Source organism: Apiospora hydei (genome assembly GCF_038363865.1).
Source record: "Apiospora hydei strain CBS 114990 chromosome Unknown utg000009l_segment0_segment0, whole genome shotgun sequence".
In the NCBI taxonomy this organism is placed as follows: domain Eukaryota; kingdom Fungi; phylum Ascomycota; class Sordariomycetes; order Amphisphaeriales; family Apiosporaceae; genus Apiospora; species Apiospora hydei.
Genome location: NW_027117368.1, coordinates 5,735,497 through 5,754,121, shown reverse-complemented (window position 1 = coordinate 5,754,121; position 18,625 = coordinate 5,735,497). Strand labels below are relative to the sequence as shown.

At 53.9% G+C, this 18,625-nt stretch overlaps 7 protein-coding genes across 7 annotated transcripts; 1 reads left to right on the top strand and 6 right to left on the bottom strand.

Moving 5' to 3' along the window:
- Positions 1–1,093: 1,093 nt before the first annotated feature.
- On the top strand, positions 1,094–2,235 carry PG997_013619 (uncharacterized protein; the record flags this gene model as incomplete). Its single annotated transcript, XM_066817933.1, has 4 exons — positions 1,094–1,454; positions 1,507–1,732; positions 1,786–1,889; positions 1,970–2,235. The coding sequence occupies 4 exons, from the start codon at positions 1,094–1,096 to the stop codon at positions 2,233–2,235; spliced, it is 957 nt and encodes a 318-aa protein (XP_066663625.1).
- Positions 2,236–3,620: 1,385 nt separating this feature from the next.
- On the bottom strand, positions 3,621–5,939 carry PG997_013618 (MFS-type transporter; the record flags this gene model as incomplete). The annotated part of the gene is made up of 4 exons (XM_066817932.1): positions 3,621–3,654; positions 3,946–5,543; positions 5,587–5,592; positions 5,712–5,939. The coding sequence occupies 4 exons, from the start codon at positions 5,937–5,939 to the stop codon at positions 3,621–3,623; spliced, it is 1,866 nt and encodes a 621-aa protein (XP_066663624.1).
- A 3,045-nt stretch (positions 5,940–8,984) lies between these two features.
- PG997_013617 (uncharacterized protein) lies at positions 8,985–10,475 on the bottom strand (the record flags this gene model as incomplete). Its single annotated transcript, XM_066817931.1, has 1 exon — positions 8,985–10,475. One exon carries the CDS (start codon positions 10,473–10,475, stop codon positions 8,985–8,987), a length of 1,491 nt encoding a protein of 496 aa, XP_066663623.1.
- A 1,513-nt stretch (positions 10,476–11,988) lies between these two features.
- Positions 11,989–13,497, bottom strand: PG997_013616 (uncharacterized protein; the record flags this gene model as incomplete). Its single annotated transcript, XM_066817930.1, has 2 exons — positions 11,989–12,680; positions 12,744–13,497. The coding sequence occupies 2 exons, from the start codon at positions 13,495–13,497 to the stop codon at positions 11,989–11,991; spliced, it is 1,446 nt and encodes a 481-aa protein (XP_066663622.1).
- A 1,157-nt stretch (positions 13,498–14,654) lies between these two features.
- On the bottom strand, positions 14,655–15,368 carry PG997_013615 (uncharacterized protein; the record flags this gene model as incomplete). Its single annotated transcript, XM_066817929.1, has 1 exon — positions 14,655–15,368. One exon carries the CDS (start codon positions 15,366–15,368, stop codon positions 14,655–14,657), a length of 714 nt encoding a protein of 237 aa, XP_066663621.1.
- A 326-nt stretch (positions 15,369–15,694) lies between these two features.
- On the bottom strand, positions 15,695–16,365 carry PG997_013614 (uncharacterized protein; the record flags this gene model as incomplete). The annotated part of the gene is made up of 3 exons (XM_066817928.1): positions 15,695–15,824; positions 15,941–16,167; positions 16,357–16,365. 3 exons carry the CDS (start codon positions 16,363–16,365, stop codon positions 15,695–15,697), a joined length of 366 nt encoding a protein of 121 aa, XP_066663620.1.
- Positions 16,366–16,864: 499 nt separating this feature from the next.
- On the bottom strand, positions 16,865–18,239 carry PG997_013613 (FAD/NAD(P)-binding domain-containing protein; the record flags this gene model as incomplete). Its single annotated transcript, XM_066817927.1, is given in 3 exon segments — positions 16,865–17,302; positions 17,390–18,116; positions 18,136–18,239. The coding sequence occupies 3 exon segments, from the start codon at positions 18,237–18,239 to the stop codon at positions 16,865–16,867; spliced, it is 1,269 nt and encodes a 422-aa protein (XP_066663619.1).
- Positions 18,240–18,625: the final 386 nt, after the last annotated feature.

The window sequence follows — 18,625 nt, the reverse complement described above, 5'->3', positions numbered from 1 at the left end:
CACAAGTCCATTCCCATAAAATCGTCGTGTATGATCTTGTGGGGGATTGTTTACCCATCAGAATCCAAGGTGAACCATATCCCATTGAACCGCCGTGTGCTTTCGGCGGCCTACAGAGGTCCCGGTCCACTGCCATGGTACCTCCGGGAGCCACAGGCCCCGTAGGCCGGAAGATCTCCGGGAATTCCGGCATCGTATAGCCGTTTCTGGGGCAGTAGCAGCCGCCGGCATTATTCACGATGCAACAGCATATGCAGAAAACCCCGCACCGCCCCAAAAATTGCATATTGCCATTATATTCTCATCAATTGGCTCCTTTCAGTTCACCCAATCTTGTTTACAGGACCGCTGCACAGCTACGCAGATTCGCCCATGCCTTGCAGAAAGGTACCGAGTACTTGACGATCTCTTTCTTCATTTGGCTTCGTTACTCCCACAGCATTGTTTACTTTCGCCAGCCTGTTGATACTGGCTCCAACATCGCGGGCTCTGGCGGGCTTCACTGGGTATTTTGCTATGTTGGCCAAACTGGTTGGGCAGTTGTACCACAAACGGCATTGCAGGAAGGTGCCAGTCATCGACGATCCATTTGTTGTTCCTGTCTGCTCCTTCCACGAGCCCTTTGATACATCCCCCAGCTTCTTGTGCCTCGCCGTTTCCTCACTGGGCCTGATGATATCATCACAAGACCTGCTGGAAGCGCACATCTACTTCACTCGTACTTTTCAAGGAAGCAGCGGTGTCGTCGCCGACCCCCTTTCACCTTAATGATATTGTAACACCCGACTGTCGCCAGTCGCCTGGGAGTCCTTGACTCTTGATCCCGTTCCATTACTTCCCTCATTTTTACGGCAGCTACGACAAAACAACGTACACGCACACATAATACGTTGGCAGGCGTGTCGAATCGACGACACCTTTTCAATTTGCGTACTCTGCTCAACCGGCCACTCCCCGCCTACCTCAACTTCTTGTCTTCATATTGTTTTGACTGGAGAAATTCTTTCCAGCCCAATTACTACGTTACGAGAACAGACCTTTTGCAGCAGAGAATCCAAGCTCCAAACGCACCCCTTGTTCCAACACTTCCAACATGGCCATTCTGCACTCCGTCCCCGCCATCGAGATAACGATCCACGTTGCCGGCGAGCTCGCTGTTGAATACAAGAACACTGATTTAGGCGAAGGAGACCTCCTTTCGCCGCTGCCTGTCACCAGGTGCTATATCGAGTCTCGCGACAATGCCGAGTTCTTCATTCGCCTTGAGGTTAGCAAGGACTATGACTGGGACAGTGTCGCCCACGATATCGGTTTCGAGGTCGTTGTCGATGGCAAGACGCCCAGTGAATGGGTGTTGTCGAAGGGCATTGCCAGCTACGACATCGTCGGTCGGTCTTTGAAGGAGGATGGTACCGTTAAGGTGGCGCGTTTCAAGTTCGCCAGCATCACGACGGGTACGCATTATCTAATTCACCCCAAGACATGTCGATGTAGCGTATTCTACAGTGCCTCTACTGACGGCACCTGGTTCCTATCTAGTCGAGGATGCGGACCAGGAACGAGTCAAACGCGACAGGACCATCGTCAAGGGGATGGGCACCATCGAAGTCAGAGTTTTTAGGCTTGGTTCATCCGAGTTGCCGCCTAGGCTCACTCCCAGCCTAAGCCCTGAGCTCTCGCCAGAGGTTGCCGAGAAGGCACTCAAGGGCAAATCCACGTCGCACCTTACCTCGTAAGTCCGAGATTGACTCGTCTCCGTGGCTACTTGACCAACTGAGATTCCAGGTACGGCTCAGCCGGGTTTCTAGAGGGCTACGAAGTCAACCCCGGTCTTATCGAGCAGGACAATGGTCCCATCGCCATTTACCGGTTCCACTACCTGTCCCGACGTAAGTGGTATTATTATAAGTCACCAACTCAAGTGCATTTTATCATATGACTGAAGATTAGCATTGCTAACACTTTACAGGCGCCTTGCAACATGAGTTTATCGTCCCCCGATCGCTGCAGAAGGAGGAGTCCCCAGAGGCGTCCGACGCACGCATCGAGGCGATCAAGAGCGAATCAGCCCAGATCAAGAGTGAGCCGGAGCAGCTGAAGCAGGAGCTGTCGGCTGTGAAGAAAGATCCTGAGGTGAAGCAGGAGGAGTCCGAGGTGATCATGGAGCATATTCCCGAAGCGGGAGTGTCGGCTGTTGGCAGTGCTGATCTGCCCATTGATCTCACCGATGACTGATTGAAACAAGCCCGAGTTCCAAGCGCAGTTGGAAGTAAGCAAGATGCATAGGATATTCTTACTGGATTCAATAGTAGTAGTCTAGGATACCTAGAATATCTAGATGCAATCCATAGCGACTAGATCCTTCTGCAAAGAAGGTTTCGTGCGTATACCCTTATAACGAGTGGAAGATTACCCCGCGGGCCATCATGACGTTGCAGCAATATAGGCAGGGTCCCGCCCCAAGGGCGTCCATTCGGCTGAATAGCGATGCCGATCCCTGCCAACGCAAGGCAAATTTAAATTTGGCATGCCGGCTATATAACTGATACAGGCCTTTCGCCGGCCTTGCTACCCCGATGCCAAGCAAAGCCGCATCCGGTCAAGCCAGGGGGAGCAAGCTTTCGTCAAGCAATGTGCAAAGCGTCCCAATCCCGACTGATTAGCTGCGGAGGAACAATCTACCGTATGCACGCCGTGGTCCTTGCATGTACTACGCGATTCGGCTATGCGCCATCATCTAAATTTTTATTAATCGCTTGCTTGAACATGTAGGGGCTGGTCCGATTAGGAAATGCCGTCGCAAGTACCCATGCCTTGTCTCAACCAACATGCATGTTGCAGAATGGGAATATTCCAAATCTCCTGTACGACCTTCTCGCTATAAAGACTGAGTGCAGTCAAGCCCAGATGGGGCTCCTGCAATCCGGTTAACACCCTCCCCATCTTACGCCGAGCAGAAGAAACTCAAATAGCGCTGTTGAGAACATAACTCAAACTATTCTTTCCAACCCCTCTGAGTATTTCTCCCCTCTCTAGCCACCGGAGCTACCATGATGAAGGTGAATACAATACCCCACTACGACCGGCCGGAGCCAATGTTCAGCCTTCATGTCTAACCAAACTCCTTCCCGGCAGGTCACTGATGCCCTCGCCACACTCGGCTTCGCGGCAGCAATATTAGGCTCGGCTCCTGCTTTGGCGCAAGCGACAACCTCGACTAGCTCGGTTTCAACCTTCACAACAACCTACACCCCATTTGAACCTACGTCTACGTCTACGTCTACTTCCACTTCCGCGCCCTCCGGCCGAGCCTACTCGCTGGGAGAGGAGGTGCGGGACCGACATCTGTAACAGTAAGTCTTGTGAATGGCAGTTTAGTCATTAGGTCGGGGGAGCTGACCGGTGCAACTTTTGACTGCGCAGCGTATTGCCACTGCGAGTTCGACGGGAAGGTCATTTGCAGCTACGACCCGGCGCGGTGTCGGGATGTCGAATGCGACTGCGTCGCTGCCTAGAACGGATACGTTTCCGGGCGGCAAGATGATGTGTCAAAAGTTACGGAAGATGGGGCTTTGTCAGTTGCCCTATCATGGAGGTTTGACAAGTAACGCTCACTTAGGCTATTGGTCGGCTTCTATTGTTTTGTAAGGGGTTCTAAAAGTGAAAGTGGTATGATTGATGTATTTGTACATAAGATGAAATCGACGCAGTGGTGCGCGCTACAGAATATGCTATTTTGTCAAAACTCGGGATGATTCAAGTCGTGCCTCGTATAAACAACCTTACTCCGTCCGAAATGCAATTTGTTGGCCCTTCTCTTTGCAAGTGAAATGTGATATCCCCATGTCTAAGCAATTAACTAAGTAAGTGTGATCTCTATGAATTAGCTGGAGGCGCAGTGGGCTCCGAGTAGTTCGACGATCTCCTCCCCTCCCCGCTATCGACGTCTGCGAAGCCGCTGCCGTCGTCGTGCCCGTCATCGTCCCGGACGTGGTATGCGACTCCTTCCTCGGCGCGACGGGGTGGTGAGAGCCGCCGCCCATGACCCCCGCCGTATTGCCGTTATTGCTGCCGCGGCCGCCGGCCAGCATCCGCGACGCCCGGTTCTCCTGCAGCTTGTGCTCGGTGTCGATGGCCTTGTTCATGTCGTAGTGCTTGATGAGCAAGCTGACGAAGAACGCCAGCCCGGCCGCGCCGACGTAGACGCCCAGCACGCCGTGGAAGCCGTAGACGTACGCGCCCAGGATCCGCAGCTTCTCGGGCGCGCCGTCGGGCAACTGGCGCAGCGTCTCGACGAAGGCCTCGGCGTTGTCGGCGAGGGCCAGCGGTAGCCCTTCCCACTCGAGCTTGCGCGCCATGACGTTCTGGAACGCGGAGCCGCCGATGCCGACGCCGACGGCGGTGCCGAACTGGCGGACGAAGCCGTACATGCCCGCGGCGGCGCCCTCGCCGGGCGGGCACATGGCCTGGGCCGCGAAGTTCTGGGCGTTGAGGATGGCGCCGTGGCCGAAGCCGACGATGACGAGGGTGACGACCCACTGCCAGACCGGGGTGTCGAGGTCCCAGAGGACCGTCAGCCCCGACCCCACGGCGCAGAGGACCCAGCCGGTCCAGATGGCCCAGCGGTAATTGTTGAGCCGCGTCACGAGGGCGCCGGTCACGATGGAGCCGGGGACCAGGGTGAACATGACGGGGAAGAGGGCGAGGCCGGCGTGGGTGGGGCTGTAGCCCTTGACGGAGAGGAAGTAGAGGGGCCCGTAGTATAGCTGGCCGTAGATCTGGAATCTGAATGTTAGCATTTCTATACAGACTGATAAGGAGCCAGGATAAGTGAACGTACCACCAGCCCTTGTATCGCTCCGCAGAAGTACGTCGCAATGGAACTGAGCCGCCAAAACAAGCTCCTGCGCAGGAACGGCTCCGCGGCGAAGTACGCCTCCCACACGTACGTAGTCACCAACCCCGCCAGCCCGAGGCAAAGCGGCACCAGCGTCGCAGCCGAGCCCCAGGGGTGCTGGCTGCCGCCCCACGAGATGGCGACAAGAAAAGCCGTGGCCGAGCCGGTGAAGAGGGCGGACCCGACCCAGTCGACGCGCGCGAGCTTCTCCTTGATCGTCGCGGTGCGGGGGCGCGAGCGTGAGAAGCGCGGGCACGGCGACGAGCCCGAAGGCGCAGAAGGGGAACATGATGTAGAAGACCCAGCGCCACGTCGTGTTCTCGGCGATGAGCCCGCCCATGATGGGGCCGAGGCAGGTGCCGAGGGACCAGGCGCCGAGGACGGTGCCGTACCACTTGGGCCGGTGGCGGAGGGGCACGATATCGGTGAAGATAATAAGGCTAAGCACGACGATGCCGCCGCCGCCGACGCCCTGGATGGACCGGCCGGCGAGCATGGTGCCGATGTTGCGGGCCAGGCTGCAGACGAGGGTGCCCGCGGTGAAGAAGGCGAGGGCGGTGACCAGGCAGAGGGGGCGGCCGAAGATGTTGCTCAGGGAGGCGATAAAGGGCATCGTCACTGCGTTGACGAGGAGGGTACGAGGTCCCTACCCAGAAGCCCTGCGTGGTGTTGCCGCCTAGGTCCGTTACCATGGCCTATTGGGTGTCAGTAGTGATCATGATGTCAGGAGCTGTAAGAAAGTGTATAACGCAGGGGACCGGGGCGGCATTGGGGTATGATGGCCTTCCTTGTATGGGGGCAGGCGAGCACTTACACTTAGCGAAGTGACGATGATGCAGGCGTCCAACGCCACCATGAGGGAAATGATGGACAGCGTGATCATGATGAGCAGCTCGTGCCGCGTAGGACTCCATTCCGACAGGGGCTGCTCCGACGAGTGATGGGTGCCGGATTCGACATCGCTGTGGCTACCCGTGGTGCCTACACGCACCACCGAGTGTCTGCCCTTTTCGTCCCGCTTCAAGATGGATAGGGGCGCCATAGCTGGAGGTGACGTGGTCGTCCCTGAGGCCAGGGACTTTGTGTGATGTATGAATGGCGTGCAACGAAGATTCGTATTATGTCGGTATTGAAGAAACTATGAGAATAGAAGAACGAGAAAAAGGGGATATTGTTGATTGTGGCTGGTGTTTCGACTATGGGAGGTCCCTAGGGGCGTGCTGGTTGATGCCGTATAGAAATACTCAACTTCTCGGTGGCGAATTGGGCGATGGGAAGCAGTCAAGATATAGAGATTGCGTATTCGTACCACCAAGAAGTAATTCGACACTTTTTTTCTTCGAACCCGTATATGTGTCTTCCATGGCCGTGATGGCACCGAGTGGCACCATCTTGGCACCATCTTGGCACCACCCACAGACCGATTCATGCCAGTGCCTTTTTGCCCGACCGCCAACAGGATGCGGCTCTGAATCAACGTGAGGGAGCCCCATTGACTTTCCGCTGGGGCGGTTGGAGGCAATAAGGAAGGGGAAAGAGTCGGTTCCGAGTTAGAGTGTTTGCGCCTGGAACCCCCTGTCTTATTCGTTCCCCGAGCGATACGAGAAGAGGAAAATACGGTTGGTTTAGCTAAAGATATGCTTAAGCTTGGTGCGACAGGTCGTCCGCCACATCTGCCCCATCTTGGATATGTCAAATCCTGCCTCCCGATGGTCTTTGCTGGGAAAATACAGTTAAGCTACCCCTGGATGGGATAGTTTAACTCTGCTACCCCTAGAAGACTGCTGTACTCGGTAAGAGGAGTTAAAAGATCCGAGGCAACGTCTTACTACCCCAAGCAGAGTGCTAGATTTCATCTCTGTGGTTTTGCGGATCATGCGACGGAATAAGCTCGCGAAGCTCCTTAGCAGATCGGGCTAGGACCGTACTCGTCCTCGTCCCCTTTCCCGATGCGAGCAGAGGAGCCTAGAACGTGCCGGGCTTATCCGAAAAGGGACTGAGTCGAAAATCAGCATAGCGAAGCTGCATTGAATAGTTACAACGGTCGCCCGTGGAGCAGGCCATGAATACTGAGTAGAGGTTAGCGGGTCCCATGAGTGAGGCACCCGATAAGGGCTTCTTCCGTTAGCTTGGCGAGATCGCGGAAACAAGAGGAACGGTTCGGTCCACGTCTAGCGGACGTAACTGAACGTACGTTCCCAGTCCCAGTCCCAGTCCCAGTCCCAGTCCAGGACCTGCCTGTCAAGGCTGCACAGACGCTCCGTAGCTGGCGCCACTGCATGTTCTTCCAAACTTCCGTGTTTTGCGTTCAGCCTCCGGGCCGCTAGTTCATGTATTGCGACTCCTTGGTTTGCGCCTCATGGATGAAGCGAGATCTAGTCTGAACGCCACAGCATCATCCCTACCATGTAGTCTGAGCCCACGCCCGTAGTCAGGCCGTTTGGCATGTACTGTAACAGCCACTACTCACACAAAGGCCAGAAAAGGTCATGGCGGGTGCGTCAAGCTTAGACTTCTGCAGACTGCAGGCTGCAAATTCTGGCCTCATTCATTTCCTACCGCCGTCGTAGGACGACTGTGCGTCGTTGCACGCTCCTGGAATGGTGCGAAACGGATCTCTCCACCGAGAGTTGCTTACTCCGCCACGAGGCGTTTGCCGGACGCCGCACGCCGGAACTGTTTCTATCATCAATCTTTTTCCGGCGGCACGGACTACTAAAGTAAGTATTTGAGTGCATTTCCCACCCTCCCCATCGTACGTTTTACCCACCTCCATCGTATGTTTTTCTCCTTCCCCCAATCTACCCTACTGACTCGACGGTCGGGCAACGCGGGCTGCTGAATCGTCCCGTCTCCCTTAGCTCGCCGATACCCGATTGATTCGCCTGGGAAGAGAAAAAGCGGAATCGGGCCGGCCAGTCTGAATCGAACCGTTCTAGTACCGAACTAGCATGTGATCGTCGCTCTCTACCTGCCGGCCCCTTTTCCACAGCTGGCCGCTACTGCCCGTCATTCCCGTCTTTCTTCTCCGTCTGAACATACTCTGGGTGGCAGTGCCTATCATCACCTATTTCATCTTTCGCTGGGAAATTGCCACTTTCTATTTATTACAAATACTTGTATCGTGGCGAAAGTGGCGACGGCTGTTGCACTCCTATCCACAGCAGACCAACGACTAATTGGCGCAACATATCCGACTCCGAATGATTTCAATACTGGCCTGGAAATGGTTTTTCGCCATCGGAACGTTTGGTCCGACGAGCGTGAGGCAATTTATTACAGCTTGTATTATAAATCCATCATAAAGGCGAAGTGAGCCCCAAAATTCCATATCAACACTTAGTCTCGATGACACCTCCGCATCCACAGACGCCCGAGGTCATATTCGCGAATCGCCAATACCAGTATGGAGGCGCGTTAAACGGCAACGAGGGCACGCTTGACCGATGGCTACTTACAGTGATTGCGGACCTGGAGAACAACCATGAGAGAGCCATGTTTTGCGGACATGGCACAGCGGCATGAAATAGCTGAGAGGAACCCTGAGCGACTGCCAAGCGGCTACATATGGCATACTGTCGACATTGACATTGCAAGATCGAGTCACTCATACGGTCACATCGCTGCTCGACATGGCCTGATTAGTTGTCACGTGCGCGTTCCAGATGTTGGGCACAGGTCAAGCGGCACTGGTGCTACAATGGGCGAGTTGCCCAAGCATTGAACAGAAGAGTTTTTTGCACCAAAATTTATTCATGGCTGTATTCAGCGCTCCGAACTTTATGCCAGAGACAATACCATCTGCCAATGGGGAAGTGTACCCAGAGTCTGTCGTCACTGAACTAGATTCCCTGCTCTAGGCAGGCTGAATGGGATGAGCTTCTGTTATCGCGCTTCATTGCTAATCCTACATCTCAATATTGCGGAGCCCATGTTTATCTTCCATAGACCCTGAATCATTGCTCATTCGTGTCACTTTTTGACCGAATTAAAGACGTTTAGTCGTACTTCCTTCATCGATTAAATCTCGTTTCTCGTATCTCCTTCCTTCGTCCCAGAACAAATCTGGCCGTAGCTTGCCTACTTCTTAGTTCTCGGGGTCCTCCTTGGATACCTTTATTTGCTCGTCGTCATACTCCCAAGTAATGCCCAAGTTAGCGTACTGGAAAGTCAGATCCTCCGGCGTTCCACCAGCTTCGCCGTCAGGGCCCTCGTTATGTCGCTGCCGGAATAGCTTCATGACGATGCAGTGATCAGCCTCCCACATCGCCCAGACGGCAGGGTCCCCCTTCCATTTGCCGATGAGAGGAAGCTCGCACTCGACAAGCTTGAAGCCCTGAGGCCCCGGTCGCTGCTGGATCGCGTCGTAGGCGGCGCGGTCGTACTCATCGTCTAGGTCCGCGCGGACATCTAGCGTGGGGTCGACTTCCGTGGCGTAGACAAGATCGCGGGCGGCCTCGAGGTGTTCGTCTCGGTGGTGGTGGTTGAATGCCCGGTAGAGATGGGCGTCGGACCGCTGGCGATCCGTAAGCCCGACGAATCTCATCGCGCTCACGCTGTGGTCGATGCCTAGCTCCGCGATCCAGTTCAAATGCTTGCCGTCGATGCTGCTGGGAGAATCCATCTTCTTGACGCTGGCCACGTGCTTGTGGGCGTTGCGGCTGAAGCCGATGAACAGCTCCACCATTAAGGCATCGAGGCTGTTGGATTCGGGAGTTCCGTCGGCGAAGTACCAATCAGGCCAGTCGTGGGCAACGGTTCCGAGACAGTACTGGCACATCGCATCCGAGAAGCGGCCCCGAAGCTCTGCTGTGCGGCCCTCTTTCAAGTAGTGTTGCCCTTCCATCATGACATCATCAATCGAGGTGGCGTCAAGGGGAGGTCGGTTCATTTGTTCTTGAATGAGTCTCAACTTGGCAGGATATTCGTCAATCCCGGAGAAGCTGACAAGTCCCTGGCCGCGCAAGGAACATAGAGGTGTTAGCAGCTTCTCGAACCTCCGGCCACAGGATACGGTGGTTGGATGAAGCTGAGCTGTGAAACCTTGGTAACGAGTTCCACTTTTAAAGGAGAGAGCACGAATAACGGTCCCGTAGGTTGAAGGATGGTAGGCGAATGTGACCGATGAACGGTGATTGGCAGACATGTGCCCGTCGGTGTCTTCCATGGAGAAGCGTATGGCTACGTCTTCAGCAAGACGATTGATATGATCCGACAGGGCAAGCTGGGATGGAAATTGATGGTAGGGAGACCAGAAATTCCGACCCCTGAAAAGCGCTGCTATGGGCGTGTGGTCAAACATCTCAACCTCGACCCATATGTTGGACTTTATCAAATAGTCCCAAACTTCAGCCCAGATCTGCCGATTGATACGGAACTTCTGAATCTGGTGGGGCGCATCTTTGTAGCCTCGGATTCGGAAGCTTCTTTGATTTCCTCCTTCAAAGGCCTGATCAACAGTGACAGTGTATCTGTAGATCTCATCACGTATTTCCCTTGGGATTCTAAGCAGAGGCGAAACCTCGGCCTGGCTGCCAGCTGGCTGCAGGGAGAGTTGGTTGTCCATTGTTTTGGCCATGCTGTCTTGAATGAACCGACTTGAAGATGAAGCCTGAGTGTGATTGGAGGCTGGTGGATGACAGAGGAAGAGATCGGCGTGCCGTTGTGTGGCAAGGACATTCGCGACGAGGGTAGGTGCTGGGATGGTGCTGGGGACGAAGCAATGCAGATCCAGCAAGTTGTAGATATGTGATGAAAGCAAGGTTTCTCTAGAGGTGAGAAGTGTTGATAAGGATGATCAAATCATCGGTATCAGAGGTGACGGAGGGCGAGTGGCTGTTTATTCAACAACTTGCTTGTGCCAGTTTGAGGACAGAAAATGATGTTTAGTCAACGAGAGGCAATGAGGAGAGGATAGAAACGTTGCTTGATTTATATTAATGGTTTGGGAGTGATTTCGGAGAAAGGTGTCGGGCTGATTTATTTATTCCCTTTGGCAGAAGGTGAATTATAAAGTGGGTACTTGAGGTGGAAGGCGAAGTAGACCTTCGACTGTTGTATGAAGATTCCCGCATGGCGAGCTTCCCACACCGAGAAGCTTATGCCAGCCTCGGCAGCCATACGCTGGGATTGTTCCGAGGGAGCTCGACGAGAGGGGAATTGTAGGTTGGGATACTCAAGGAATTCGGTACGGAACCAGCCTGTCGTGTTTAAGGGGTTGCACATGTTGACTTCGATCCATACGTTAAACTCAATTATATAATCCTAGATCTCGTCCCAAATCTGGTGGTTGAGGCGGAATCTATAGATGTCGGATTCCACATTATTATAGCTTCAGTAGCTCCCTTTATGCTCTACATCGAAATCCTGATGATAAGGATGGAATGGGTGTTTATTCAACTTGCCCACACGGATTTGGGAACATTTACCTGTGCCATTTGGCACCTACCACTCTGCCACAAAGCCACTCAGAAGCAACAAGTCTTATCGCTCTGCACAACGCTGAGGGTGAGATGGTGGCGGAGGGTAACAAGCGCCTGCACCATTTCGAGGTCGCCAAATCGTTGTTCCGGCACAACAGCATGCGGAGAAGCGGCAAATGCCCTGTGTTGTGTATTATGATTTATATTATCAGAATAATCCGATCAGACGGCCCATTCCTGTACGAGAAGCCTATCTAGTTGTCTCCGTATTGCCTAATGGCCAACTGCATTCATCCGTCATGTCATGACTGAAGTATCGTACATACTCTAACCAGGTTGAGCTTCATGAACCGCCCCTATCTCTTTCTCCACTCTCTATTCCTACACCTCAATAGCATAGCTTGTCTCTCAATTCATATCTCATAAGCCCCGAATAGCTGGGGTCTTTTTCTTTCCTTTTTTCTTTCTTTTTCTCTCTTTTTGGTGTATTCTCAAGTAGATGGATTTCGTCTCTTGTATCGTCTTAGTAAACCGTACGTCGTTCCTCGTAAAGTCTTGATTCGTTTCATAGTAGATCGGATCCCCTCAGTCAGCGGAGGCACCTCAGCGGCGAAGTAAGGATGGAAGCTGTAAGCGGGAGGACAAAGGAAGAACCTGAGGATGATGGTCTCATGCATCTGGAGTAGCTGGTGGGGCCGGACCAAATCCCTCGAAGCCATCGGGCAGCTTCACCTTCATTTTGCCCTCATAGTTCTGTTCCCAGTCGATCTTCAGCTGAGCGTACAGCGGAGCTAAGTTCTGAGGCTCGCCACCAGCCTCACCGTCGGGCCCCTCATCGACCCGCTGGCGGAACATCTTCATCATGATCTGGTGGCTGCGTCTCCAGACGGTGAAGAGGTGAGGGTCGCCCGTCCAAGTACCCAGGAGAGGGATCGACCATTTGGTCAGCTCAAAGCCTTGAGGTCCAGGCCGCTGCTGGATGTCGTCGTAAACAGCTCGATCAAGCTCGTCTGCAAGATCGGCTCGGAGATTCAGCGAAGGGTCGACCTCCTTCGCGTAGAAGAGGTCCCGGGCGGCGAAGTACTGATTGCCCAGGTGCTGATAGTTGAACGCGCGGTACAGGTGCGCATCGCGACGCTGACGGTCCGTCAGGCCGGCAAAATTCTCCAGTGCGTCGCAGCAAACTTCCTGGGCCAGCTTCGCGATCCATGCTGCGTGGTTGAAGTCAATGTCGTGGGGCGCGGCCGTCTTCTGTTGATTGACGATGTGCTGGTGGGCGCTGCGGGCGAAAGCAATGCGTAGATCTGTATTGATGTGGTTAAGACTGTTGAACTCGGGGCTTCCCTCTGGGAAACGAAGAGCTGGGTCCGGCTCGTAGCCCGTAGTTCTGAGCCAGTACTGGGACATGGCCTATGAAAAACGACCCTGACGCTCGGCGGTGTATCCCTGGTCTAGGTAGAACTGCTTGGCCTTCAGCATGTCCTTAATTGGCTCCTGGAAGAAGGCGGGACGGTTCATGGCCTCTTGTAGTGGTTGTAACTCAACTGGCGAGTTCTCGACTCCGATAAAGCTAGCCTGTCCTTGGCCAAGCACGGTGCGCAACGGAGTCATTAGCTTAGCGAACATCTTGCCACAAGATAATGTAGTAGGGTTTGGCTGGATAGTGAGGCCGTGACTGTTGGTCACATTGTCGTGGAGGGCATCGAGGAACGCTCCGTACGTCAGCGGATGGTAGGCGAACGTGATTGTTTCGGTGCTCTCGCTCGGCTCTTCCATGTTGAAGCGGATGGCCACGTCGTCAGCTTGAGACTTGGCACAGTCCAGCGGGACTGGGATGGAAGGGAAGCAGAAGAATGGGTATTCAAAGGCTATGTTCTTCAAGTAGATGTTCAGTTCCGAGTAGCGCTCCATTGTAACCTCCACCCAAATGTTGGACTTCACGAGGCGGTCGCAAATCTCTGCCCAAATCTGGCGGTTAAGGTGAAAACTGCGCATGTTGGATCGCATAGCGTCGTAAATCGGGCAATTACAAGAGTTTCGGCAATTGCAAGCCCGGTCGCCGTCGAAGACCTGGTCTATAGTAACGACGTAACCGTAGATTTGGTCACGAATTTTGCGTGGGAGTCTCATGAAGGGAGAGGCTTCATTGTTGGGAGAGGCGGAGAGAGATGTCTCCATTAGCGACTGTACAGAAAATAGCCAATTCATGATTACGTCCATCGTGTTTGTGACTTGTTTCGAGATTGGGTGAAGATGTGACTGCGGTCAAGTTGCCGCAATGAGAGTGGGTGGGAATTGTGGGTGATTTATATAGCACTCTAAGGTACTAAGTAGGTGAAGGAGGGTCGTGACGAAAATTGCTGTAGTTGTCGTGCCGGTCCGAAGAAGCTTGGGACGATGGGAACCTTTGAGGTGTTGCTATCGAAGAAGCAAGGCAGACAAGAAGCAATGGGTATGAGTGTGTCGCAAGCGAAAGCTCAATTAATGATGGCGAAGAAGACGTTGAGGATGATGAATGATGAGACCACTGACAACAGAGGTGATGAGAGGTGTGATGGTGTTGTTCGTAAGTCGCCCCTACTGACTGAACTGTTTAAGCCAATCCAAAGCCAAAAGTGATGTTCAATTGAGGAGGAAACAAGTAGCAGTGCAAAACTGTTCCCAGATCATTTATGTCAATGGGTTGGGAGTGATTTCGGAGAAAGGTCTCGGGCTGATTTATTTATTCCCTATGGCAGAAGGTAAATCACACCCACCAGAGTGGGTACTTGAAAGTTCATGATTTGATTGGTTGCGCACCCTACGACGGGTAGTGTGCAGGGTTCCCCCACACTTTCTCATTGGCCAGAATCGGCCAAGCCAACTGTAATAGGCCTTTTTACAGGGGGTGCCCACTAACGACCACCCGTACCACCGGAGAAGCCTCTGACACCCATTCACCACGTTTTGCATACCCAAAGTAAACCTGGTAAAAGCCAACCCAGATGCTTTAAGTGTCTAAGTCAAAATGGGATAACTAATAATTCAACTGTGGGAAAAGAGAGGCAAATGATTGGTTCTCCTACGAGAAATTCGCAAGATGCCTGAAACACAATGTATTATAAGAGTGCTCTGTGCCAAAACGGATAATGGGCCTCGAGACTGCTGATACAAGACAGAAATGAGGCCACTCATCAGCAGCAAGTCATATCTAGCCTAGAAGTGAAGGGCGGTTTTACGTATCCTACATAAAGTGTGCTCGACTTGCCGTCACTCCGCAGCAAGCCCGAATCTGGTGTCCTCCCAAATGAAGCCAGGTGTAATTGCGAGCACAGCACGTAAGCACCGTGCCCATATCAAGCGTCGGCCACCAGAAAGATGACAGAGATTGCTCCATCGTTCTCGTATTCCCACGCGATCTTCTCGTCTTCATACTCCAGAGCCAAGTCCTCAGGCGTGCCAGGTCCGCCGTCGGGCCCTATATTCTTCCGCAGGCGAAACAGCTTCATCAGGACGCGTTCATTCCAATCCCAACTATTCCACAGGCGAGGGTCGCCCTTCCCATCGGGCAGCAGCGGAACTTTGTGCTCAGCAACCTCGAAGGCCTGCGGTCCGGGCCGTTGCTTAATCCTGGCGCATGCGTCCCGATCATTCTGGTCCAGGTCCGCGAGGAGGTCGTGCTCAGGGTCGACCTGCGATGCGTAGTACAGGTCCTGCGCGGCGTCGAAGTAGTCCAAGCCGGCGGTGTGCTCCAGGTCCATACGGGTCTTCAAAGCGATTTCGTGGCCCCTTCGCTCGGCGTCGGCCAGAACTCCCATGGTGTACTCGGCGCAGTAGAGATGGTGGAAGGCGCGGTAGAGATGCGCCTCTCGTCGCTGGCGGTCCGTGAGACCTACGAAGTTCTGGAGTGCTGATTGAGCAACCTCTCGAGCTCTATACGCGACTTGGCCCACGTGGCGAGCGCCGCGGACGGTGCAGCAAGAAGAAGTGGGTTGATTCATCAGAGGGGCCAGGTGCTTGTGCGCGGCGCGGCTGAAGTCGAGACCCAACTCGGTTTCAATGTCGCTCATGCTGTTGAAGTCGGGGTTCCGGGCAAGAACAGATATTCTGCCTTAATGTCGTGCTCAAGGCCAAGCCAGTACTGGCACATGGCGTCGCTGTAGCGGCCTCTAAGCTCCGCGGCGCGGCCCTCGTCTCTGAAGTGTTGCTTGACTTCCATCGCTTCTTTGTACGCTCCGTCGCCGAACTGGGGACGCTGCATCACTCCCATGAGCTGCCGCAATTCGGGATAACCCTCGACTCCGGTGAAGTTGACAGTCGCTAGGCCGCGTACGGTGTTCAAGGGTTTGATCAGTTTCTCGGACATTGGAGTTTTGAGTAGGGTGAAAGGATTGAGTTAAATCGTGACGGCCTGGTTGCCATGCGAGTATTCGGAGAGCTCGTCAAGGAAATATCCGTATGTGAGCGGGTAGTAAGCGAAGGTGACGGATTGAGCATGTTCGAATGGTCCATCACCATGGAAAGTTCTGCTGGGAATCTTTCCAACCAGAAGCGGATCGCGACTTTGTTGGCCAAGTCCTTCTTGTGAAATAATGGAGCGTTTCCAGATGGAAATAGCAAGAAGGGATACAACTTGGCGCACTTTTCGAAGAAGTCTGTGAAAGGTGAATGTCGACCAATATTAACCCGGATCCACAGGTTATTCTCGATTAGATGTTCCCACACTTCATGCCAGATTTGTCGGTTGAGGCCGAACTTGTTGATGTGGAGTCGTACATCCTGGTAGTTCTTGTAGTTGCTCGCCTGGCCCCCTAGGTCAAAGGCCTGGTCGACGGTAAAGGAATCATCGTAGATCGTATCCCGGATCTCCTGGGGGAGTCTGAGGAAAGGGGAAGGGGGGCCTGTAAGAAGGTGAGAGAAGTCAGCATTAATCACATATCTATAATAAAGGACGGACATGGTCAGAGAGGCGCTGGAGGTTTAGCACATTGCCTGGAGGATTGTGAATGTTGGGGCATTTGTAGATGGGTTTCATGATATGTGATGACATAAACTCACCTCAGCCATGATGGGATGATTCATGAGAGCAAATGGAAAAACGCAAGCAGCAAGCAGCGATTGTCCATGAGCTATCAGACAGCAAAGTTGAGTTTGCGAAGTCGTTTTGATGTTGAGATGTTGTATTCTGTTGTGTTGCGTTGCATTAATTCTTTGCGACGAGGAGCAGGCTGGTTGATGTATCCAAGGTGCCAGGTGCTGAATCACCTTCGCAAGCTGGATGTTGTTTGGATCGAACGGGGAGAAAAGATCGGGTCGGGTTGGGAGGTTTTATTTGCTGCCATGGGGGACGGCCACAATCAGCCATGGAAGGTATCGCCGAACAATCACTCTGATTGTGGTACGTCTACTTGTTCCATCTGGGACTCATTACACAGTTACCTCACACTGCTTTCACTCGAATGGCTTCTATTGCTGTTATGATCTGTACCGTGCCCCTAAGCTTAGAATTAACTATGAGTTCTCTCCATTTGCCTATCTGCCGCACTAGCCACCCCAAGCCAGCAACTCACTCACTGCCCCACCCCCTGCCCATCATCTCGACCGCCTCCTCGCGGTGCTTCTTGACATCGAAGTCGACGATGAAGTCCCACCGCGGCAATGCGTTCTTCCGGAGCTTCTCGAGCTCCAACCCCGTCTCCTCGCCCTTCCCAGTCAGTATGACGCCGGTGCCCCTGCTCGATTCCACCACCTGCTGCGTGCGTCCACGCCGAAGCTTATCGTAGATCTTGAGACCTGCGCAAGCCTGCTTTGGATTCTTCGCTTGGCCCAGGAGAGTTGACAAGATAAGACTGTCCTCGATGGACATGCCGGCACCTGAGCCTTGCCAAGGCGTAGTAGCATGGGCAGCATCTCCCGTGACACAGATCGGTCCCGATACGTATGTACGCGCCGGCGGGTGCTCCCAGAGGTAGATGGCGGGCTGCTCGGCCTTATCACACAGTAGCTATTGTAGTAGGTAGCGTTAGTAAGCAACGCCAGATATCATCGTTCACCTACCAATAAGACTAAAAAGAGAATAAATAAACCTCACCTTCTCGACAGCATTCCTCAAGCGAGGGGGCCATTCTGCATACAGCTTCCGCACCTCCTCAGCAGCCACCATTCGGTTCCACTGGCTGGACATCTTGGTGGGATCATCGCTGCCGGTCACAACGAACTGGACAAGGGTGCCTCCGCTCAGTACGTTGTGCATGAGGAAAGTCCCGTCACCCACCCAGCCGTACTCGCTGGCATCGTTGACGTCCACGTACCCATCCCCAAGGCAGGCTCGCGCCTCTTCGTACGGCTTCAGCGCCATGATGCACCACCAGCCGGTGTTCCGGGGATTCGCGGCGGCGTCATCCTCACCGAGGATGATCTTGCGGACAGTACTGTGAATACCATCCGCGCCGACGAGGATGTCGCATTCATGGCTAATACCGTCGGCGAAGTGAAGAGTGATGGGCCCGCCGTCCCCGTAGTCCGCTCGCTCGACTCGCTCCAGCTTCTTGGAGGCGTGCATTCGCTCAGGGGGAACTTTGGAGAGCAGCTCCCGCAAGAAGGCGGCGCGGTGGGCGATGTTGGTAAGACGGTGGCCGGGGAAGTGCTCCTTGGCAACATCAATCTGGGTCTCGGGCCGGTCTCCCTGTGCGAGCATGAAGCGGACGCTTTGCTGGGGCACGGCTCCGGCATTCTGGAGACTCTGAGCCGCCGAAGGGCCGATGAGGTCAAGTGCGGTGAGGGCGGCGCGGTTCACCCCGATGGCCGCGCCGGCTTCCCTTGAATTCGCTGGCTGACTCGAAGATGTGCACGTCTAGATGATTGTACTGGAGAAGCGCGTGCACGAGCGAGGCGCCCGCCAAGCCTCCCCCGGAGATGGCAATTCGGATAGACTCAGTCATCATGGCTGGTAGGTACTACGTATGAGTGATGCAACTGAATCTGGTATGTGTAGTAGGAAGAGTAGAAAAGCCTGTTGTTGTTTTAACTAGCTATGGAGTCCGCTGTTGTTGTACCTCAACCCGCGAAACCCCTTGCTTGCCCCTCTTCAGTTGGTTGTTGGTCGTTGGTTGTGGAACTAGCATACTGTCAAGGGATCAAGGGTAACAAGCCAATGGGTCACGCTAACTCCGACACGATGTAACGGTCTGCAAATCAATGACCTGATTGAGTGGTCCCCGGGAAATAGGGCACAAGACGGCCGTTCGGTTGGGTCTCGGTAAGTAGCATAAGGTGGCACCGGAATACGCTTCAGTCACCCCGTCCAAATGCCTTTTTGGCCACGATG